General features: G+C 39.7%; 2 protein-coding genes across 4 annotated transcripts; both read left to right on the plus strand.

Annotated features, from left to right (window-relative positions):
• The first annotated feature begins 2,209 nt into the window (after positions 1–2,209).
• Positions 2,210–19,443, plus strand: LOC111798479 (tRNA dimethylallyltransferase 2). Of its 3 annotated transcripts, XM_023681652.1 has the most exons (11): positions 2,210–2,432; positions 2,553–2,607; positions 2,701–2,780; positions 3,461–3,529; positions 8,654–8,723; positions 8,804–8,925; positions 11,144–11,218; positions 11,432–11,842; positions 18,114–18,189; positions 18,298–18,455; positions 18,969–19,443. In XM_023681652.1, the coding sequence occupies exons 1-11, from the start codon at positions 2,382–2,384 to the stop codon at positions 19,104–19,106; spliced, it is 1,305 nt and encodes a 434-aa protein (XP_023537420.1). In that variant the 5' UTR covers positions 2,210–2,381; the 3' UTR covers positions 19,107–19,443. The 3 variants fall into 3 exon arrangements, with proteins under 3 accessions (XP_023537420.1, XP_023537419.1, XP_023537421.1); XM_023681651.1 differs by having other exon boundaries at positions 2,210–2,607; XM_023681653.1 differs by lacking the exon at positions 2,210–2,432 and having other exon boundaries at positions 2,521–2,611.
• A 2,810-nt stretch (positions 19,444–22,253) lies between these two features.
• LOC111798838 (stress-response A/B barrel domain-containing protein At5g22580-like) lies at positions 22,254–23,709 on the plus strand. Its single transcript, XM_023682184.1, has 2 exons — positions 22,254–22,433; positions 23,174–23,709. Exons 1-2 carry the CDS (start codon positions 22,315–22,317, stop codon positions 23,523–23,525), a joined length of 471 nt encoding a protein of 156 aa, XP_023537952.1. The 5' UTR covers positions 22,254–22,314; the 3' UTR covers positions 23,526–23,709.
• Positions 23,710–24,463: the final 754 nt, after the last annotated feature.

The following is a 24,463-nucleotide window of genomic DNA, read 5'->3' on the forward strand; positions in this document are numbered from 1 at the left end:
TTTTTCAGATCCAAGCTTCACGTTCGTTCAAATCCGACGCTCAGCTTGCGGGGGGGTGTTAAGGATAGTTGACCGTTCATTATAAGGCAAATATCTAGATATTTGTCTTACATTACGGGTTACCATATTTGCCATTTTATTAAAGGCAAATATATTGTATTCATTTATTATTGTTTCCTTTTATCGCTATTTCCATATAATTTGTAATTTACCATATTTCTGTATTCTGTAAATGATTATAAATAAGAGAACTCTCACCACCATTTAGGTGTGGTGGATTCAGCAAACATTCACAATTTCCCTACACACGACTCACATGTGCGAGTGTGAATCCTCAGGGCGCTTGCACACCCCCTGAACCTTCTGGCCAAGCTAATTTGTAGCGACGTCCGGAGGTCAGCAGAACCCCATAGTGTCATGCACCTCATGAACACCCTCATCTGTGCACATTCGCACTCATCATCATACGGTGCACGTCCGCACTCATCATCTCTAGGGGAAGTAGCCTTATGCTTATGAACACACAATATGCATGAGGTCCCTCTAAGTCCAATTATACGTCTCTTCTGACACAACCTTCTAGTCTTATCTCTTTGTTACACAGTGTAACACGTGCTCGTGGATATTTACATCAATATCATTTTTATGCTCTTAGGATTGTGTCCTATGTCGATCTAACGACGTGATGCAATATGACATACAACATCATAAGACATGTTCAACATGGAAAACATCATCATGTTAACAACATTGTCATGCATACATCATACTCATCATAAAAGCCATTAAGTGCATCAAATATAACATGTATGTCATGCATCGAAACATAAATAACGTACATATAACATACATCACAACACAATCTCATACTCATACATCATCATAATTCATACAATCTTCAGCCTATCCTATAGTAAGGCCACTTACTTGGTTGGCCTTGGCCGAAGTACTCCCTAATTAGCTAAACATAAGCTCACGTTCCTTGAGAGGTGCTTCCTACGTTGCCGGGGTTTGTTTCCTATCACACCATTCGCCACCTTCCGTTAATATTTCACAATTAAATTACCAATAACTCAATAAATGTGAAATATAGATCTAAAACAGCCTCGAATACCTTAATCGAGGCCGAAAATAGGTCCGAGCGGGTTGGAACGGTGGAAATCAGGATAAAATCTGAGAAGCCGAGTTGAAACAGCCGTTGGGAGACGTCGGAGGAGTCACTGAAGCTTCGCCGGAAGGAGACCAAGCCGAGCCGAGGGACCACCTGCGCCGCTGTGTGCCACATGGCAACAGTAGAACGTGCCACGTCGTGCGGTGGTGTTGTGTCAAGGCGCGTGTCGCAGTTCGGTTCGGGTCGTCGGCTGCAGAAGGTTAGTGGGTCGGGCTGATCGTTGGGCCTCGACTTACTAGACTGGGCCGCAGGTGTTTGGGTTGCAGGCTAGTTCGGAATTTGGGCCTCGATTTCGGGTTGGTTGGGATTGGTTTGGGCCTCGGGTCTGGGTATTCGATACGGGATGCCCCGGATCCGATGGATGCTTCTTCCTTACCCGACTTCTACACAATTTTCCGGCGCTTTTCTCTCTCCTTCCCGCGGCGTTTCCGTTGCCGATTTCGATCCCCTTTCTTCCTTTTCCTCTTTGTTTGTCGTCCCTCTTTTCTTCCTCGAAGTTTTGTGGCCTAAAAATTCCTAAAACCATAGATCTAAGAACGTTTAGGAAAACCCAATTTTTCGACCTCGATTACCGACAGCGACGCTTACAAAAAGGCATAAAACATACCTTGAGTTATTATGCTATCGTTAGAGATCCTTCTTGTGATGGTAACTGAGCGTTTGACATCGGTTTTCGAGTGGTTTGGGACTCGTCGGGAAAATTAGAAACTCGCCCGACGTTATTCGAAATATTTCTCTCTCTCGTATTTTCTTTCTTTTCTCTGTTTACAGGTATTCTGAGGTGTTCTGAGAGTCTTGGGCTAAAAGCTGAGCGGGGTGCGGTTCTCATTTCGCGTGGGATCCGCGAAATTCGACAGTTGTCAGAAAACTCGCCGGTTTTTCGGTGACTGATTTTTTTTTTTCCTTTCTTTCTTTTTCTTTTTCCCTAGTCAATAATAAAAAAAAAAGTTAATAGATTTTTAGCATAACTTTCAACAATGATATTGATGTAATCCAACCCCCGTGAAACGACAAATAAAAGAAGGTTAAAAGGTTCTAGGATGGCGTTTTAATTAATCCAACCCCCGTTTTTCGGGGAGATTTTCGTTCATCTTCTCTCTCGCGTCTGTGACGTTCAGCTGCCCCGATTCCGACTGCAACTCCCTAAATCTCTTTACCTAGATTTTTCCTCATAACTAGCAATTGCCCCTGATCCTCGGACATAGAAGAGATGGGCATCGTGGACGGAGGCACTCAATCTCAGTCTGCAAATCCGAACATGGTAAGAGAAAAGCCGAAGGTGGTCGTGATTATGGGGCCGACTGGTTCTGGGAAGTCACGTCTCGCCATCGATTTGGCTTCTCACTTCCCCGTCGAGATCATCAACGCTGATTCTATGCAGGTTTATCGCGGCTTGGACGTTCTCACAAACAAAGTTCCTCCCCAAGACCAAAATGGTCGGTCAGTTTCGTCTATTTGCATGCTCTCCTCTCCAATTGTTTGTGCTACCCCTGGTTCCGATTAATTACTCAATTTTTTACGTTATCTAGGAGTACCGCATCATCTTTTAGGTACAGTGAGTCCAGACGTTGAATTCACGGCTAAAGACTTCCGAGATTCTGCCATTCCCGTAAGTTAGCAGCACTGCATCATGTCCAGGTTTTTTGCTTCTAGCATTACGCATTTCAGAGATGCAAGCTGAAAAAATTGAATTGATGTGTGAAATTTTCAATTCCGTTAAAACGGCAACAATTGTGGTTTAAATATGTAGTTATCACTTGGCCCATTCTACTGTAGTTTTTTGAATGCTGTTTTCCAATGATGTGGGTTGATGAGCTTATATTTACTAAGCTACAGTTTATCGGTCAATAGCTACCTCGATTAAGGTCGAGAAGTTAAACCGCTGGAGCAACCCTGTCATCATACTCTAGTCGCTGGTCTCATCCAGACGTATAGGAGTTTAGGCCTCTCGTTGCACAGTACTTGTGGCACATAGGTGAAGGAGTAGAACCATAGGTAAATTGGGAAATATCAGTTATGTACTTGAGTCTTAGGATGAAGGTGGTTGGCAACTGAATAACTTGCTGATCAGAATTTAATAACAAAAGTTAGAGTGTTATAAAGGAATTGAACAAAAATGAACACTGACTTATGGTTTAGAGACCATCATTTTAGGTTAGTAACTCTACAATCCTGTGTTGTTTGTTGCACATTCAATTGTATCGTTTATATGAAGTGTGTGGGATGAATTTCCCCTATAGTTAATGTTATTTGGGTGGTCTTGTCCTGATTCTGTTTTTTGATTCTCAGGTTATTGATGACATATTATCACGTGGATGCTTGCCAATGATAGTGGGTGGAACGAATTATTATATACAGGTAAGAAAATGTCCTATTTCGTCATCTAATGAGATAATTTGAGTGCTTCTAGCGGCAATTATTATTGTTGAAGTTCTTTTAATTGTTCTTGTCCAAGAATGTTGTCATGTAGTCTGAGGAAATTCGGGACATCTTAAGACTAGTTCTTGACATTTTAGAACAGAACATGTCTCTTGAGTCTTATCATTAGGAGCTGCCTATAGGGATCATCTTTTGACCTAGTTTCTGGCATTGTACTTGAAATATGATCATTTGACTGGAGAAATACTAGGTGTAAGCATTCAGCTGGACTTGGTTTCTGGCCAAAGTCATCTATGATTTTTTAAAAAAATTCAAACGAGCTAGACACCTGCTTTAATAATCCAAACAAATCAATAAGTACCAGCTAAAATATCAATTGAATCAACCAAAATTGGCCAAACTCAAAATCTAACTGGGTCCTTGTTCTTCTTTGTTTTGTTTTTGAGAACTGAATAGGGTCCTTGTTAATGAATATGATGCCGATATTCTACGGTGTATATTGGCTTCAGTTGTCAGCTGTAAATTCTATGACCAAATTGATCGGCTATAATATTAGGATGGTCTCCTAGAATTTTAGAAACATTGGATGGCCAGCATACACTCTTGAGGGGATTTCTAGAGGTGTTCTCTTTTTGCGATTCTGGATCTTAGGGTGTTACTGTTACCATTTGATTTAAGTTTGGTAATGGCATTTTGGATTAGAAATTTGGAATTTAGGCAATAGTCTTGTGGGCATAGAGGACATTTCTGACAAGAAATTGAAGATTTGGTAGGGATGTATGATTGCTAATGGATCTTAGAGAACTTACGTCGATGAATCGTCCTCTCTTGATTCATTTTGCAATAGCATACAACACACCTCTTCTTGGTGGTGCTCCTATAATATGAAATTCTTTTGTAATTGTAGCCTTTTGATAATTATTAACGATTGGAAGAATTTTCTTTAGTAGTTCTTTGAACAAGCATTCATCTACTGTTCCCCTAGGCTGTTATTGTGCCTTTTCTTTGGAATATATTCGCCTAGTTTCTTATCCAAAAAGAATAAGGAAAAGAAAAAAAAAAAAACAAAAAACAAAAAATCTGTGACAGCTAATGTTGTTTACGGGTGATTTCAACGTTTTGTGATGGCCTTACAAAAAATTCATTAGTCTCCCCATTGGCCATGCCCCATCAACCCATAGTCTCCCCACATAAACAAAAGGCCACCAACTTCTCACCCTACTTTTCACCAATCTCAAAAACCCCATCTATTATTCCACTTCTTATCCCCGACCCACAAGTTGTGACAACATCACCAAAAAAACATGCCATCATAAATAACCAAAAAACCTTCCTCGTCCCATGAACAAAATTCTCCATTGTTGGCATTGATCAAGAATTGGACGATGAATATGCATCTAGCTCCCTACCCCTCTCCGCTGCCCCACCACCCCCCACGGCGGGTAAGGCCAACATCTCTCACCCGTTGCTAGAGATCACCCTTGCGGATACGAAGCTTGACACTCTTTTTCAGGAAAAGCAGAATGAAACAGAGGTAGAAGAGGTCACCCCGATATCAGCGACACTCACACCAACAATGACCATCTAAATCTTGGCACCATGGTTAAAGAAACACCACATGTGCATCATGACTATTCCATTTGGGGAAAAGAAGCCTAGTACGGCCAAGAAGCCCGAGCAAACTGACTAAAGAGAACCTCCAAACATCAATTATTAGAAATCGAGCAAGTCACAATTGGGAGGTCAATACCTCGTATGATTATTATCTCTTGGAATGTTAAGGGTTGGGAGATTGGCAAAAGAGAGCCCTAATCAAGTCCTTCCTCCTCAAATACAATCCCACTATGGTTGTTCTTCAAGAAACAAAATTAAATTACGTTGCTTGCTAGATAGTTAAATCCCTTTGGAGTTCTAGACATATTGGTTGGTCAGCTTTGGATGCTCGGTACGTTGAGGAATCTTAATTGATACAATGGCACTACAAGTGTACACACTTTACACTCATGGCAAAAAGAAGCAGTCACGTATGGAACTCATTAGTTGAATTTTTCTTCATGNTTTTTTTTTTTTTTTTTTTTTTTTTTTTTTTTTTTTTTTTTTTTTTTTTTCCTTCTTCAGTTTCTGTATTGTAAGGAGTCCACCTTCATTTTAGTTATTACCCTTGTTTAATGAGGATGATCTTCCATGATTGAGTCATGGTCCACTGATGTAGCAATGGTTGTAAGGACTCCACTTTCATTTCTATTTTCAATTTCCTTTGTTTTAGGAAGTGATCCTCCATGATGGGTCATCATTCCACTGATGTACCAATGGTTGTTATACAACTTGTATAAATAGTCATAAACATCAATGAAGATTGTACCTACAAATTTCTAATTTAGTCATGAGAACTTTAACTCAGAGGTATTAAGGTTCACTCTATCTGAGGCTTACAACTATTCAAAATAGGTCGAAAGAAGAATTGTACTTCTTCCCCTACACAAACACCGTCTACCTCCACTTACAAGAGACCCATAACTCGATTGCAGACTTGGGCCCGAAACATTAATCATGTGGAATGACCCAAATTTGGTCATTTCAGAAGTCACCAAAGGCTTATACACCTTAACCACACATATTACACTGGCTGATAATTACAAATTTTGGATTACAGGAATCTATGGTCTCAATAGATATTAAGAAAGACATCTATTCTAGCAGCAATTACAGGACCTATCTTGCCTCTTTTGGCGGGTGATTTCAATATCTCTCGATGGGCACATGAAAAATCAAGTGAAAAGGTCCCCAGAGTCATGAGACACTTCAACAATTTCACTGGAGAAGCTGAACTCATTGACCTTTTTTGAGTAATGGACTCTATACATGGTCAAACAACATATCTCCACCCACCTTGACACTCATCGATAGATTTCTAGCCACAGAAGGCCTACTTGAAAATTTTAGTAACGTAGGTGTTCAAAGATTGAATAGACCTACATTTGATCATTATCCCATTCTACTTTCCATGGGTTGCTGTAAATGGGTCTCCTCTCCCTTCCGATTTGAGAATATGTGGCTGAACCATTTTGAAAATTTGCCAATGGTGGAATACGGGTGGAAGAATACGCCCCTTCGTGGAGCATTGGGGCACAGTTTCATCAACCAACTTAAGACTAAAAGAAGTCTTAAAGAAATGGAACAAGGAGGTTTTCGGTTGTATTTCCACAAAAAGAAACCAACTACTAACTAAAATTGCTCTCCTCGATCAGATGGAGGAAATTGACTCTATCACACTAGTTCAACACACACAGAAAAATCTCACGAAAGCAGAACTTATTTCGTTGGCAGCCAAAGAAAGAGCAATATTTGAGACAAAAATGTAAAAAACAATGGTTAGAGGAGGGTGACATAAACACCAATTTTTTCCATCGTATCATGGCTACAAAGAAACGGAAGAGTACCATCATGGAAATTCTATTCACACAAGGCAAAAGTTTAGTAAACAAAGAAGAAATTGTCTCAGAATTTGTGTCCTTTTACACGTTCTTATATACAAAGGACAATGCCCTCTGCAAATTTCCCCATTATCTTGACGGGAGTCCTCTTGATCAACAGCAAGTTGCCTCCCTCGAGGTTGTTTTCACCGAAGAGGTGGTAGAGGTGATTTAGCATTTGGGCTCCGACAAAACTCCAGGACCAGATGATTTTACCTCAAATTTTTTAAAAAAATGCTGGAACTTTTTGAGAGCTAATATCATGAGAGTATTCCAAATATATATATATATTTTTAAACATAGTTATCAATGGCAACCTAAACGAAACATACATATGTCTGATCCCAAAGAAACTGGATGCCTACACTATTGCAGACGTTCGCCCCATAAGTCTCACGATCGGACTATATAAAATCATAGTGAAGGTATTGTCTGAACATCTTAAAAAGGTTCTCCCCTTCACAATAAATGGGCAACAAACAACTTTTGTAGAAGGGCAACAAATTCTCGATGCATCCCTCATGGACAACGAACTCATAGATGAATGGGAAAGAAAGAGACAAAAAGGTGTAGTCATCAAACTTGACATGGAAAAGGCCTTCGACAAGGTTGATTGGACTTTCCTAGAAAACATTTTTGTGGCAAAAGGCTTTGGCTCAAAATGGCGAAAGTAGATAAAAGGATGCATCTCATCCACAAACTTCTCCATCATCAATGGAAGACCGAGAGGGAAGATTTATGCCACACGGGGTCTCCGACATGGAGATCCACTACCCCTTTTTTTTCATCATGGTAACGGACTGCCTCAGTCGCCTACTAACAAAAGCAGAATACTAAGGGCAGATAAAAAGTTTTTAGATTGGTAATGAAAGCTTAAGCATCAACTACTTTCAGTATGCGGACGACACAATCCTCTTTTATGACTTGATAGATCCTTCTTCCATAAAAAACATGATCTAGACGGTAAAAACTATCGAAGGATTCTTTGGATAAAATATCGATCTGCATAAAACAAAGATCATAGGCATCAATATTCACACAGAGATATTGAAGAATTTGATAGCATATATGGTTGTAAAAAGGGAGTATGACTGAATATGTACCTAGGACTACCTCTAAAAGGAAACCACAAATCTTTTTTCTTCTCGAAGAATATTATTGAAAAAATAGAAAGGTTGTCAACATGGTCATCATGTTATACTCCAAATTGGTGTCCATTATACAAGAAAAAAACGAATCACAAAGCCACTTATTTATGCAATGCACGTATGCTCAGAATTTTTGGACAACGATTTTCAATATATTTGGATGACATCTCACATTTCCTAGGGAGGTAAATGATCGATTGGACATGACGTACCACTCTTTCAAGAATAGAAAACCTAGGGGTTATCAAATGACCCTAAGTTTTCAAATTATTTTGCAAAAGAACAACAGATATAAAAAAAAAAAAAGTAAAAACAAAGAAAGTATATTAAAATAACTGATGTATAAAACAATATTTGAATTTAATTTTAAAGAATACATCCAAAGAAACTCTAAATTATCATAATTAGCAAATTACTTCTGTGAAATGTATCTTCATTAGGAAGATGTGAGACTTCATGTTCCTTTTCTATTTCTCATGCAGGCTCTTTTTAGCCCACTTCTTCTGGATGATTCTACTAAAAATATCGGCGGAAGTTGCTCCAGTTATCTTGGTAATTATTAACTCTACAGCTTTAATAGTATTTCATCTGAATCTGGGGTTTAAATAATGTTTTTATTCATGTTTTTCCAGGAGATGAGGAGATGGATATTGAGTTGGATGAGGGAAGAGATAGTCTGAAGTATGACCATAGCTATCTTAAAGAGATTGATCCAGTTTCGGCTGGTAGACTCCATCCGAATAACCACCGAAAAGTAAGGCTGCCCTGCTTACATTATGTGCAATTGTTCTTATGAATATGAGAACAAGTTAAGTCATCACTTTTTTAAATTTGAACGATTGCTTTGAATTACAATGTTATTCTAGTTTATAGTTCTTTAGGGAATTATGTTGAATCATAGCAACCAAGTTGTAGAATAATGCAATTCCTTTCTAAACACGAGTTGTTGTGATGTCATCATGGCCTCAATCAAGCTCAAGGAGATCCAATTAAACCAGGAAGATTCTAAGATGCGGTTGAGAAATAGATCCAAGGAGCTAGCCCTCCCATTTGAGCCATGGCCCGTTGATCAAAGGCCATGTGCGGTGCCTATGGAGCCCCGCCATCTGTGCCAGGCCATCAACATGCACACAAGGTCCATGCCCCAACTCATCAATGTGGACACACAGCTCGCTCACCAGCCCATTGGCATGCACACCCACTCAAAGCCCGACGACGCACGTATCCAGCCCAACAGTGCCTGCTATGTGTCCCATCCACACACTTGGAGGATCTTCTACTCAAAAGAGAACTCGTCCTTATCTCAAGGTTGAAGCACTCCACAAGATTGGTGACCAACCAAGCTTAAATGCTTTAAGCCATGCAACCTTAACACAATGGTTGCAAAGAAATGTAAGAAATGTTCTCAGCAGTTCTAAAAGAGAATTATTTTCATTCATTCAAGTATATCTAAAATAGGAGCTCTCCTTGGGTTTATATATCCAAAGGAGTGAATCTAATTGATAAATCTTCTTAGATTCAACTACCTAAGTTATTCTAAAATCCTATTTAAAAAGGGGAAAATGCTTAACAAATGTTAAAAAAGCCAACCAATCAATAATCTATTCTATCAATTCTCCTAAAGATCATGAATGTTCTTAAAACAAACTTTGACAAAATTCTTCTAGCAGTTCTCATGACAGGTGGTAGCATGTGGGCGGGCAAGGCAAGTGCACAATAGGCTGGAGCTAGGTGCAACAAGGGCGTGCTTGGGAGGGTGCCGTGTGTATGGGCTAGTGGCTGCACACTGATGGGCCATCGTAGGTGAACACGCGCATGCAGATGGACTAGAGCACGCGGGCGAGCATTGGCATGCCACAGGCCGATGGATGGTCTTGTGCGGACAGTCTAGAGAAGGTGGGTGCATGTTAATAGATGGCCTTGCATAGATAGGCTGGAGCAAGTGGGCAGACATGCATGGGTGAGATGGACGTAGCAGGTGCTGCTGGCTTGGATGCACACAGTTTTTGAATGGGCATGCACATCAGTAGGTTGGGGCATGAGTTGTGTGTGCACGACGATGAGTTGGGGCATGGGGCCTTGTGTGCATGCCCGTGGAGGGGTGTCATTGAGCTGGATGGGCGAATGGGCGCCGCACATGACCTTTGGTCAATGGCCTATGGGTGTGCTTGATCCTTGGATCTCTATCTCTATTTCATCTTGGACTGTTCCTTGCTTAATTGGGTCTCTTTGGGCTTGATTGAGGCCATGATCACATCAGGTTGAGAACAAAGTTTTGCATGAAGTTTTAAATGCCTTCTCTTTTGTATGATCTTAAGTGGTTTCTTAAGTGTCTGGATGTTCATCGTATATTTTCTATAATGTATCCTAGATCATTGCAGAGGATTATATCCTCACATTTTTCATTTAAGAGGCACTGGACACCTTATACTTATTCCTTTTGCTTACCCTTTTTTGTAGTTAAGTTTTTCCTTTTTGTTAATAGGTGCTAAACTTTGGACTTCTATGAATTCATTCTTCTTTTTGTTTCTGTTTTAAAAAAAAGTGCTAATTCAACCTGTATTTTTGGGTTTAGTCTTTGACCTTAGGCTTCTTGACTATTATGTCTGTTCAATATTTTATGACCGTTTTGGAGTGCAGTGAATTGTTCTCAAGTTAAGTAACTAGATTGAAATTGAGGCAAAGTTAAAGGATCTTAAGTACAATAACCTTAAAGCTAAACTAGAATATGGGGAGTTTCTACATTGTTTATCAGTTTTTTTTTTCTTCAAAGGGTCAGTGCCCAATACTATTCACTATCTTGTTGCTTATGCTTCTGCATTGAAATGCAACTATGATTCCCACCTGTCTGTGGGATGACACAGAGGCCCTTGACAGTACCGTCATATGTTCCACTACTTAATCTTGCATAAATTAATTGAATATCCTACCCAACTTTCATGTTTTCGCTATTGACATTGAATATGTTGCAGATAAATCAATACCTGAGTTTGTATTACCGCACTGGTGTTCTTCCCAGCACACTTTTTCAAGGGAAGGCTGCTGAGGTATGTATCTTCTTTTAATTTAGCTATGTGACTATGGTAATGTGTGCGTGTGTGTACCCTCCTCTTAATTCTTCCTCGATGCTTGGACACTTTTAAATAAGTTTCATTTTTTTAGATTATTTATTCTTCATTTCACCTTGCCTGCTGAAGTACTTAAATGATACCACACCCATATCTCTTGTACATCGTGTAATATTGCATGTGTCAGGGCAGAGTTGGGGTCAAGCTGATAGTTTCAGATACGAGTGCTGCTTGATATGTGTCGATGCTTCTATTCCACAAATTGATGGACATGTTGATTCTAGAGTTGATAGCATGTTGGCTGCTGGATTACTTGATGAGGTCTATGACATTTACAATCCAAATGCGAACTATACCAGAGGATTGTGGCAAGCTATTGGTGTTCGGGAGTTTGAAGAGTTTTTGAGGTATTATGTACCTAACGGTAGATGCGACGAAGATAGCAATGAGCTTAGTCCAAAAAATTCAATGGAGTGTAATGAGATTTTGAAAGAGAATATGAGGTCCATCCTAAATTCAACGAGTGCTGGCGAATCCAGTTTTCTACTGAAAGAAGCCATAGATAATGTAAAGTTAAATACTAGAAGACTGGTTCGTCGTCAGGTGCGAATTTCTATCTGTTAACCTTCTTTCTTTCTCTATGTGATTTTGTCGGAGAAGTAAACATGTTTTTCAAATATAAATATCAATAAAAGACCAGGTAGGAATCCTGATTTACGGCCTGTTTCATAACCAATTTGTTTCTTATATCCTGTTTTTTTTTTTAAATAAGTATTTTTGAGTTGCCAGTTTCTTCTGTTTTCTTTCTTTTAAAGTAGTTTTTTAAGAAACGGATGCCTTTGCTGAAAGTATAGGTACGTGTATTTGTTAAATTCTAGCTGAGGCCTTGTGGCAAGGATGAAGAGAGCCTTTCTTGGTATTATTTTACTTTACAATCCACCTTCATTACTACCAGATTAATTGTTAACCTGATTTTGGTGCCGAATGAAGCAGTATACTAGTGGAGGTGCAAGAAAAGAATAAGGGTGTTCTTAAACCTCTCTAGGGAGAAGCCCTATGACAAAGTTAATTGGGGGTTCTCATTAAGATTCTGGAAGTTAAAGGTTTGCAGAACAGTTGGTGGACAAATGGAGTTCATGATTTAGGGATGCGTCCATAACCCAGCCCAACTTTCTCAGTCATCATTAATGATAGACCAAGTAGTAAAGCCAATGGGGATGATTTGTTTTCTTTTCTTCTTGTTTTGTTGGGTGATTGTCTTAGTTGTCTTTTGGAGAAAATAGGAGAGATGGTTTAATTGAAGGCTTTTTATGAGTGATGATGAGGTCTATATATCCTACCTTTAGTTTAAAAATGACACTCTTGTTTTCTACCTTGGATGAGGGAAAGTGAAAAATTTGTACAGCTTAGTCGAGCATTTTGAGCTTCTTATGGGGTTAAACATTGCTCTTTAAAGTCTTTTATTGCGGGTTCAAACATCAAGAAGCGGTAAGTTTAATTTTTTTTAAAAAAATAAACAAATAAGAAACCAAGCTTTGGTTGAGAGAAATGAAACAATATAAAAGGGCATACAAAAAATAAGTCCACAAAAGGAGGCCTCAACAAATGGAAGGGGCTCCAATCCAAAAGAATACAACCAAGCTCATAATTATAAAAGATTCGATTAACGAACGACCATAAAGATACATTAATTCTCACCACCTCCCATAACTCCTTCAAGTATCTCTATACCTCTCTAAAAATCCTACTATTCCTCTCAAGCCAAACTCCCCATAGAACAGCAAAACAACAAGCATGCCACAAGTCCCTCTCTTTATCTCGAAAATGAGAATTTATCATGATCCTCTCAATCAAAGAGCGACCGTCTCTTTATCTCGAAAATGAGAATTTATCACGATCCCCTCTATAAAAGATCGACTCTCACGACCACCGCAATAAGTTTAAAACACTGACTCCAAAGAAATTAAGCAAACTAGTAGCTCCCGAAAAGATGATTTATATCATTGTCCTGCAGTCTGCAAAGGACAAGACAACTACAGCAGACCCAACACTAAGGTCGAATGCCCTAGATATGATCTTGAGTATCCATCCTCCCATGTAAGACTTGCCAAGCAAAAGAATTAAAAAAAAAAAAAAATCACTTTCCAAGGAATTTCTAACCTTTGAGAGGGAGGAAAAAACTAAGGCCCTTAAGAGGGAGAGCGGGAACAAAAAATAAGAAAGAACCAGCGACATGAGAAACCCTCTGAAGGATTTAGATTCCCAAACCTGAAAATCTCTTCACTAGTACGCAAACCTTGTAATCTATAGTAAAAATAAGGTCCACCACCTCCAAAGACTCACAATCAGCAAGAGGCTGATGTAATCTCAAAGAAAGCGGGGGAGAAACCTCAAAAGATCATAATACAAAGGCAATTGAAGGTAACCACTCACCAACCCTCCCAAAAATAAGTATTAGGCTCACCCCATAGACCATTGTACAAACTAAGAAAAAACAGAAAAGCCCAAAGCAATAGTTGGTTGGAATGGTGTTCAGATTTGAATTTTTTCACAGTTGGTTGGAATGGGGGTCGTATGAGCTTCTAGCCTATGTAGATATGCCTTTGGAGGCAAGCCTAATTATATTTCATTTTGAACTCCTTTATTGGAAAAAGTTCAACTGAGGTTATATAAATAAGTTGGGATATATTGCTTTATGTTGGACTCCTAAATGTTAAGCAGTCTTTTAAGATCTGGAAAAAGATATGATGGAAAGGGTCGGTGCTAAGAATCACCAATGTAACACTGCCCTTTGAAGTCAAGACAAATGCTTCAGACTCCGCCCTTGGGGGCGTCCTTTTGCAAGACGGGCACCCCATAGCATATGAGAGCAGGAAGCTGAATGAGGTAGAGAGGAGGTATGCCACCTCTGAGAAAGAGATGCTGGTGGTGGTTCACTATTTGCGGGCTAGGAGACTACCTCATTGGGGCTAAATTTGTAGTCCAAATCGATAATAGTTCGATATGCCACTTCTTCAACCGGCCCAAGTTGTCCTTTAATTAGTCTCGTTGGCAAGAGTAGTAAAATGGTTTTTAGCTTGAACACAAGCTTGGGAGAGCTAACCAAGTTGCAAACCCTCTAAGCCGAAAAGCGAACTTACAGCCCTGTACATGTTACCCACTTACAGGCTAGTAATTTATGCAAGACGGTGCAAGATGACATCAAAGAACACTTGCACAAAGACACAGCCACCAACGCCATTATGCAGTTATCCAGAGAGGGAAAAACCAGCCAGTTTTTGGTTGAGAAGGACTTACTCCTCACTAAAGGCAACCGATTGTATGTCCCCACTCAGAGAACCTGAAGAGAGTGCTAATGAAGGAATGTCATTCCGTTGACAGGTCATAACAGATGATGGCAAACCTACGCCCTGCTTAAGAGGGGATACTACTGGCTAAACCTTTGAGATAATGTTATGCAACTCATGAAAACTTGTATTTTCTATCAACATGTTAAAGTCGAGCAAACAAAAATTGCATGACTATTGAAACCCCTAAGTCTCATCTCGATCGTGGGAGAGTGTATCTCTCGACTTCATCACCCATCTCCCCAAAGTGGGAGAGTTCAAGTCAACTCTAGTGGTTGTTGACAGGTTTTCGAAGTACGTCACGTTCATTTCGACCACTAGGTCTTGTTCTACCGAGATGACTGCCCAACTATTTTTCAAGAATGGGGTTAAACAATGGGGCGTGCCAACGAGTATATGCACCGGCTATTCGATACGGAATCCGTAAATGATATGACATGGACATGAAAGGGTCCAATGCCTCGATAGAACCTGGATGGATGGATGTTCAAGATGTCCAGATGATATGAGCGAAACATGGGTCCGTTCTTGATGGGCATGATCGAGTGAACTTCAATGGCCGATGACATCCTGGGACTTGGGATGACATCAAGATATGTTGGCCGTGTTAATTGGGAACCAAGATGAGTTGCGACGTTGCATACGAGAAACCTTTGCCTCTTGAGCCAGATGACTTGACCTAGTGTAGAGGTAAGTCAGTTAAGGCGGCAGACGATTGAACATGCATGCACAGACAGTGTGTGTTGCCGAACAAGCTTAGATTTCGCATGAGTTGTGTTCGGTTGGCGAAGATAAACCTCGCATAAAGTTTGACAAAACCACAAAGACGGACGAAAAATGTTTATGGGGCTTAGGTTCTCCTTAAGGCTTGTCATGAGCGTGTCGAGATCAGGACACCGCACGGTTGAAAGTATACGACCGCGACTCAGTGGAGCCTAACTATCTAGCTAGATGGTAGATGGTGGTTGCATGAAGTTAATTGGAAGCTGGTTGTCACGGTCCTGTTTTCTTGACCGTGCGGCGTCGTGATCTATACACGCTCACGACCAGCCTTAAGGGGAATTAAGCCCCATATATATTTTTCGCCCTGGCTTTGTGGCTTCGTCGGACCTTAGGCGAGGTTTGTCTTCGCCAATCGAACATCGCTTGTGCGGAATCCAAGCTTGTCCAACCACACACGCCGCCTGTGCGTGTATGTCCAATCATCTGCGACACATCCGACTTGCCTCTACGCTAGGCCAACTCGTTCGGCTCGACCTTGCCTCTACTCGGGCCAAGGTCTCTCAATACAACGTCGCATCTCATCTTGCCATCTCGATCCCCATCGACGGGGTCCATATGTCTTGACGCCATCCCGAGTCTCGGGATGTCGTCGGCCATCATAACTCGTTCAGTCGTGCCATCGAGAATGGGCCCGCGTGTCGTTCATCTCATCGGGACTTCCCGAACATCCATCCATCCGGGTTCTATCGAGGCATAGGCCCTCCCGTGCCCATGCCGAGTCATTTACGGATACCGTACCGGATAGCGGGTGTATGTAGCAACCTCCAACACGCGGGCTAGGGCGCAATACCGGCACACCCGTGCCGTCCGGTACTGTCCTTCAAAAACCCATTTCAAAGGAAGTCGCCCGAGACACTCGTCTCGGCACGCTCGCCCACACTGTGACACACGTATGTGCCACAGGGTAGCTCACTTAGGCCACAGGGCCCAGGGGTGGTGGAGAGCTAACACCATGGTACCCCCTATAGTACATTTTGAGCCATTTTCATTCTACCAGGAGTAGACATGATTTTCGTGAGGTGTCATACGGTGTCGTGCATTGTCCGTCCAATGTCCGATCGACACCAAACTTGGCGAGCATTCATATTTCATATGGACGGACTTAACTCCCGAACCGCATGACCAAATTCCTTCCGAAACCTCGACTTTTGAGGTTAAGGCCCGGGGCCCTACCCGGCCCTTCAACAAGCCTATCTTGTCCTTCATGTCTCTGCTGATGTCTCTGTTATGCTTGTGTCTCAACATGTCTTCAATACCCACTTTGCGTGGTGGTGTGTTGGATGATGCATCGTCCTCCTCGATCGCATCATGGCATTCTTCTACGTTGGCCTGCATACGGCCGGATGGGCGTCTCTTGAGGGACGCCCCTTTGCTTGTCATGGCGTGAGGGTCACAACCTACTCTCTTCATAGTAAGGTTGTGACACTGGTCTCCCTTCCCCTTATTAATGGGTATTGGCGTTGGTAATACATAGAAAAGAAATACTGATGTCCTCTTCTAATGGATATCGCACTTCTCTCCTTTAACTGATTTTCGAGGGAAAGAGTTATATGAGTGTGTTAGGAACCAAACTGATATTAATTAATATGGAGATGAAATCCTCCCCTACTCTTCCGGGTCTAGGGAAGGGTTTCAAGTCTCACAGTTCCTAACATGTCAAATTCAAATTTTCTCTTTGGATTTTGATTTCTTTAGAAAGAGAGTTTTAATCTCTCTGTACCAATTTCTCATTGTTAAGGGTTTTNTTTTTTTTTTTTTTTTTTTTTTTTTTTTTTTTTTTTTTTTTTTTTTTTAATGTTTTTAATCTGGGGTTGTGCTAAGGGAGGATTTTGTTGTAGTGTGTTATTGTATGATGAGGATTACTTCTGAAATTATTTGTCTTTTTACTAAATCAATAAGAAATTTGTTTCTGTTTTTCAATAGTAAAAAGAAAATATTAGGTACGAATCTGAAATAACTTACCGTCATTTGGAAAGGCTCCTACCGAAATAAAATAAAATCTTTCCTATGGGAGTTTTAGCTGTGGGGGAAGAAACACGGGGCAACTGACTTCAAAGGAGAATGCCTAAATTTATTTTTTTCCCTTCATGATGTGTTATGTGTAAGGAAGTTGTAGAATCACAATGGTATCTATGTAGCTTCTGATTTGCTAAGAAAATGCAGAATCTCAATCGCATCGATTTAGCTTTCGTCCTTTGCTAAAAAGTATTGGATCCATATGTTGTAACCTTTGGCTGGAGCATCGTCATGCCTGAAAATATCCATGATCTCATTGCTTTAATGTTTGTGGGATAAGAAGGAAGGAATACTCTGGCTTGTTTTCAACAGATCCTTCTTTTGGAATCTTTGGCATCATTGAAGTCGAATCTGCTTCTCGTTTTAAAATTCTGGAAATCCTTAATGATAAACAATCTTCTTTTGATTGTTTTATGGATTTGGTTTTGTTTCATGTTCTTTATTGGTGGAAACATTTACACCTTTACAACGCCTAGGTTTTCTACTTTAATCTCTGTTGGAGATCCTTTTTCTAGTCCTCTAATGGCGGCGGGAGCTTTTTTATTCCCCTTCTGTACATTCCATTTATAAATGAAATCCCTTGCTTTCCACCTGAAAGAAACAAAGGGACTGAGTTATATATTTGGCCTAAATTTTAATTATTAACTACGTACAAGTACATTTATGAAAACAGTACATAATACGTTTTCATTGAATGCTTTCTGTAATAAATGTTTTATTGGTTTCAGCGGAGGCAGATAAAGAGACTGGAAACTTTGTTTGGATGGAAGATCCACTATGTTGATTCCACTGAATATATAACAAGTGGGACTTCTGTGATAATCTTAATCTCTTTATTTGATCAATTATTTATTTTATAAGCTATCTTGCCTGAACCCATTATCTTGGAACTTCTGCTATTTCAAATGCTAGGCAAAGTGGAGGATTCATGGACTGCACAAGTCGTTGTACCTGCAGTCCAGATAATTAGGTCGTTCCTTGAAGATTGCTGTTCAGCGACTGAGACAATGAACCCACAGAGTTCTGGGCAAACAATCAAAAAGGACTTGTGGACACAATATGTTTGCCAGGTAATTTATTTATTGGATGTGTTTCAAAATAATTTTCTTTTGCTTTTGAAAATTGAAGATAATTTTCTGCTACAAAATAGTTCATTTTATTTTTCTGTCAAAAGTTTTAAGTGAATATAATAGTAGAAAACTGGAAAAAGGAGAAATATTCTGTTGCTTTACGTATTTTCTGGACATATTTTGTGTAACGGCCCAAGCTCACCACCAGCAAATATTATCCTCTTTGAGCTTTCCCTTTCGGGCTTCCCCTCAAGGCTTTAAAACGCGTCTGTTAAGGAGAGGTTTCCACCCCTTATAAAGGGTGTTTCGTTCTTCTCTCCAACCGATGTGGGACCTCACATTTTGAGGATCACAAACCATTGAATGACATAATTGAATGCATAATCATCCTTTTTTTTTTTTATATTGTTACATAAATATTATTGAAAGTACTTGAATACATAATAATAATTATAAAAAAGAATGGAATACCAACTATAAAACATATTCCTGGAAGTAATTTTTTTTGTATAGGCTTGTGGGAACAAAGTACTAAGAGGAGCACATGAATGGGAACAACACAATCTAGGTCGCTCGCATCGAAAGCGAATGTATCGGCTTAAGAAGCATGAAGGGTCGTCTTTCCTGCAACAGAAACTACCTCAAGAGTAACTCTTATGGCCTGCAATTTTGGTATTACAAAGTAGAATATGCTTAGTCTTTTGACATTGTATTAACCCTTTAGATTCAACCACATGTAATCTAAGCTCTTAAGAGTTAAAGTGCATAAGCTTCATCTAAATATGAGGCCTGTCTCGGTATACGATCCCTTCGCTCCCTTTTTCGGGCCCTTTCTATTGTATGACTGTGAGCCACTTGTTGATCACTCTTTTGTTAACAGTGAGTGATTTTACATTTTCTTGTTGGCATAGAATCTCTATTTTTTTTACTCAATTGGTGTAGTTCAAAGAATGGTTTCAGGCCTTTTATTCGAAGCTCCTTTTTTTTATTCTCTTCTTCTTTGGAAAGGATAAAATTCTGTAGAGAAAGTGAAGTGTGGATGAATAGGATGTGTTTGTTCTTTTTCTTCTCGCTATGTTTGGACTTGCTGTATCGAATTCTTTTTTATGTTTCGGACCCTATCACCTTCTTGCCAATAGACCTCTGCCTTGTTCATGCTTTTATATCATCTATTGTTTGACTATCATACTCCAATGCCTTGGCACATCAATACATACATCTATATATATATTTATTATCATTTTCAAAAGATGCTATTGAAATATTTAAAAAGGTTTGAGGGCCGCGGCGGCATGGTGGCTGTGCTAAGGTCGATCCATGAATAGATGTGTCTTCGAGTGTTTTCTTGTACCAAAAAAAACGAAGAAAGAAAAAGTAGTTTTAGGTAGTAATCATTTATTAAGACACCCATTAGATGGGTATATAAACCCATTAAGAGAGTATTCTCTAGATCTAACTCTGGACTTGTGCACGCTCATGCAGTTGAAACTGATAGAAAGGAAAGTAATGTATTTTATCATAAATGTTCGTGTCGGCACAATGCTAATATCTCGTGAGACTATCAACTATATCCATACATAATCATATATGTATGTGTATTCTCTAATTTGGAGTAGCACATACATAAAACATAAAATATCATACATAATCATGACTAATCAAACCCAAGGATGCACATCAGTACTTAGATTATTATAATAACTTGTGATTAAGTAAAAACTCTTGAATGGACTAAAATTGAAAATAAACTAATAAACTAACTTAGAAAGGTCTTGAATAAAACTAAAGTTCTTAAATAGGCGGTAAATTGAACCAAAATACTTTAAGCTAATCTAAACTGGTTAGAATAACTCTGAATCCATCTTAAACTATAGTGAATCAAAGTCGTGTGTATTAAACTAAAGCTATGTCAAATCAAAGCTATCTTTGTTGGAGATTACGTACTTCACCTAATGAATGAAAGAATGGGTCAAATCCGACTTAGACTCAATAAATTAAAATGGTGGACCCTATTTTCTTTTTTTAAACTATTCCACTTTTTCACGAGGACAATGTCATATGTAGAGAAATTTTCACTTTGTATGTACTATTTAGTATATCTTTATAATGCCCCATTCTTAGATTTAGCAAGTGTGCACATTCCCTTACATCTCCCGAGATATGTTCACGTTATTTACTTCTCTTTTTTTAGAAAGTCACCTTGTTAGGAATCAAGAACCTTCACAATGGTATGATATTGTCCACTTTGAGTATAAGTTCTCGTGACTTTACTTTTCGTTTTCCCAAAAGGCCTCGTACCAATGAAGATTTATTCCTTACTTATAAAACTCATGATCATCTCCTTAATTAGTGAATGTGAGACTACTCCCACCATGGACTTAAAACGTTCACAAAGTAAATATCAATAGAATAGCAAAAGTGAAATAACAATAATTTCAAAATAATGAAAACGCCTAATCTATTCTAAGGGCTACAATTTAAATAAAAAATGCAACTATCATGTGAAAGTAACCCATTCGACTGTGTAAAAAAAAAAAAAAAAAAAGGTAATGCGAAGGTTACAAATTTAGATGTCGATTTCAACTAACCCATTTGACTCAAACCCGAAGCTAAGAAGAAGAATAAGATGATGATGGAATATTCTTAAGGTAACCTAATCCATTTGACCATCTTGGGCTCACCTACTCAAAGTCGTAGGCAATCAACCAGCTATTTCGAGAGAATAAGAGCCATCTCGAGGTTCCTCTTATTGCGTTAGCCTTTGGGTATTCTCTTCCCATGTGATTTTGATTGTTGTTTAGTAGTAACGTAGATTAGGGTTTAGAGTTTAGGGTTTTAATCGTGGTTGANGCTGAAAGGTTAGCTGCTGAATTGGGAGATAATGTTCCATCTTTACCTGAAGGAAAAGCAGCATCGCTGTTATTGCCCCCTACTCCTGTTATATGTGCTGGTGACTGGCCACTTCTGAGAGTGATGAAAGGAATATTTGAAGGTGGGCTGGATAATGTGGGTGGTGGTCCTGCAGATGATGATGAGGAGGTTGCAGATGGTGATAATTTAATCTTTAATAATAATGATTCTAAATATCTACTTCTTTTAGATTCATACTGGTATAGTTCAAACTTTAAATCGCTTATTTAGGGCATAAAATTTTGGAGACGAGAATATTAAATCCATCAACCCCAAGGACAAAAAGATGTAATGACTTAATTTTGATTTAATTTTAGTAATAATTTTAACATTATCCCTTATATGAAAAAATTAAGATTATTGGTGTAGTCTTAGGTAGTATACGACTGACATACATGAAGATCATGTTTAAAAAATAACTTAGAGGGTGTATAGTATCATCGACATGCTTTTTCACACGACCCGCTTTGTAATTATTACAAATGTTTATTCTAAACGGTTTATGTGGAGATATGTGAGTACAATGAGTTTGTATAAGATTGGATCATATGTGACTCAATCATTTGATTTGTGTGGGTAAGAGAGACTGGAGACGTGAGCAGACAGGCGGTTGGAAATATAATTTCAAATGGAGGGAAATTTAGTGGAGGGAGGAGAGAGAAGGAGAGGGTCGGAAGGAGGGGAAAAGCAGGAGAGGAGGACAGGTCCAACCGTGCGGGGCAGCGCCGAAGCGGCCGACTTGTGGGTCCTTTCTCCTTTAATCCTTTTGTAAGTATTCATACCCATTTTTAGGTGATTGATTGCTGCAAAAGCCAACCAAGTGTGTCAGCGCTCACAGGGGGACTCGACGTTCACCTGTTCGACGAAATGCCTCTCTATAAGTTCTGCTCTTCAATTACCCCATTTCACCTGTGTTGTGAGTGAGTGAGCTTGGTTTTGCTACCCTGCCATGGCCGAGTTCAAGCACCTTGTCATTGCCAAGTTTAAGGAGAGTGTGAACGTGGAAGAGATTGTTGAGCAAGTGGAGAAGATGGTTTCTGATATTGACTATGTCAAGTCCTTTGAATGGTATCTCTCCCCTTTTTATGCCCTTTATCAATCCACTCATACTCATGCTATCTATCTCTCTCTTGTGTAAGATGTTATCTGCTTTCAAGTCTTAGTGCCAATTTGAACCTATTAGATATTGTCCTCTTTAACCTTTTTCTTTTCGGCTTCCCACAAGGTTTTTAAAATATTCCTGTTACGGAGAGTTTTCCACACTTTTATAAATGGTGTTTTGTTCTCCTCCCCAACCAACGTGGGACCTCACAATCTACCCCCTTCAGGGCCCAGTATACTCACTGGCACTCGTTCCTTTCTCCAATTGACATGGGACCCCCACCAAATCCACCTCCTTCGAGGCCCAGCGTCCGTGCTGGCACACCGCCTCGTGTCTACCCCCTTCAGGGAACAGCCTCCCGCTGGCACATCGCTCGGTGTCTGGCTCTGATACCATTTGTAATGGTCCAAACCCATCGCTAGCCGATATTGTCCTCTTTGGGCTGATTATGAGATCCCACATCGGTTGGGAAGGAGAATGAAACATTTTTTATAAGAGTGTGGAAATCTCTCCCTAGCAAGACACGTTTTGAAAACCTTGAGGGAAAGTCCAAAGAAAACAATATCGGCTAGCGCCTAACGGTGGGCTTGGATCGTTACACTAGAAGACTAGAAGATTATAGATTATAGATTATAGTTGTTATTTTTCAAAATTATGGGCGCATGAATGGTGATTTTTTTGAGTGAAATGTGGTTGGTTTGGACAGGGGACATGATGTTGAAGGGCAAGAGATGGTGACACAAGGCTTCACGCACGTCTTCTCAATGACATTTGATGACAAAGAAGCCATCGCTTCATTTCTTACCCATCCTAAGCATCTTGAGTTCTGTCCCACTTTCAGTGCAGCCATTGAAAAGATTATTGTCCTTGATTTCCCCTCTCTTCTTCTCAAGCCACCTGCACTGCCACCCCCATCACCCGAAGCTGTTCCACCATCTGTGATGGCATCCACACCTTTACCACCACCACCACCACCGCCAGTATCAGCACCAGCACCACCACCACCGCCAGTATCAGCACCAGCACCACCACCGACACCGGCATCTGCTCCGGCATAAGATTGGAAACGTTAAAAAAATCGTAGTCTCATCTTTATTTGCAGTATGTAGTGTTGTGTTCTTCTGTTTGCTTTGAGAATCATGGAAAGTGATGTGTTTAGTTAATGGGAAGAATGTGGTTGATGAAGATCCATGCATTTGGTTGCTAAACTAATATAATATGTTCTTGCTATGTTTCTTTTTATTTCCTTGATTGATACTTACGTAGGATGCCCCATCTTCCAAAGTTAGTCTGCCACTATCTTGTCTTAAACCACTCTTATGTAATGACTTGGCTAGATGAACATATGATATTTTTTCGGCTATCCTATATTATCTTTTTTCGGCCTTTTCTTCCCCGCTTCCTTCTAAAGTTTTTAAAATACTGTATGTCTGATAGAGAGAGATTTTCATACCCTTAAAAGAATATTTTGTTTCCTTGGAGTAGAATCTCACAATCCACTCCCTTCCGGACTACACACTTATTCCCCTCTCCAATCGATGTGAGGTCTCACAATCCACTTCCCTTTAGAGCCCAACGCCCTTGTTTGCACACGGCCCAGTGTCCACCCCCTTTGAGACTCAACGTCCTCGCTGACACACTGTCCGATGTCTAGCTCTAATACCATTTGTAACAGTTCAAGCCTCTAACAAATATTGTCCTCTTTTGACTTTTTCTTTCGAACTTCCCCTCAAGATTTTTACATGCGTCATTAAACTAAACAAAAATTGTGTAGATGGTGGATATGATTCATGTATGGAGCAATATAGACGTATCCTACTTGATATCTTCACCTTTGTTTTTTACTTTTGTTGTTTATATCTTTTAGAGGGAATCTTTAAAAGAAGAGAGAGTCAATAATTTACTGCTGCATAAGTGTGACAGGTGCGAAGGAAGAAAATGAGGTCTCATAACTTATAAAACTGGAAAATGTGGAAGAAGCCTCGATCTAAGAGAC

Source organism: Cucurbita pepo, chromosome LG07 (assembly GCF_002806865.2).
Source record: "Cucurbita pepo subsp. pepo cultivar mu-cu-16 chromosome LG07, ASM280686v2, whole genome shotgun sequence".
NCBI lineage: Eukaryota > Viridiplantae > Streptophyta > Magnoliopsida > Cucurbitales > Cucurbitaceae > Cucurbita > Cucurbita pepo.

Bases quoted from the DNA above. Each gene is read 5' to 3' on its own strand.
- LOC111798479 (XM_023681651.1), top strand. From the start codon at position 2,382: ATGGGCATCGTGGACGGAGGCACTCAATCTCAGTCTGCAAATCCGAAC. The intron at 11,843-18,113 runs GTGCGAATTTCT...TATTGGTTTCAG, and splicing joins GAAGACTGGTTCGTCGTCAG to CGGAGGCAGATAAAGAGACT. The intron at 18,456-18,968 runs GTAATTTATTTA...TTTTTTGTATAG, and splicing joins GGACACAATATGTTTGCCAG to GCTTGTGGGAACAAAGTACT.
- LOC111798838 (XM_023682184.1), top strand. From the start codon at position 22,315: ATGGCCGAGTTCAAGCACCTTGTCATTGCCAAGTTTAAGGAGAGTGTG. The intron at 22,434-23,173 runs GTATCTCTCCCC...TGGTTTGGACAG, and splicing joins TATGTCAAGTCCTTTGAATG to GGGACATGATGTTGAAGGGC.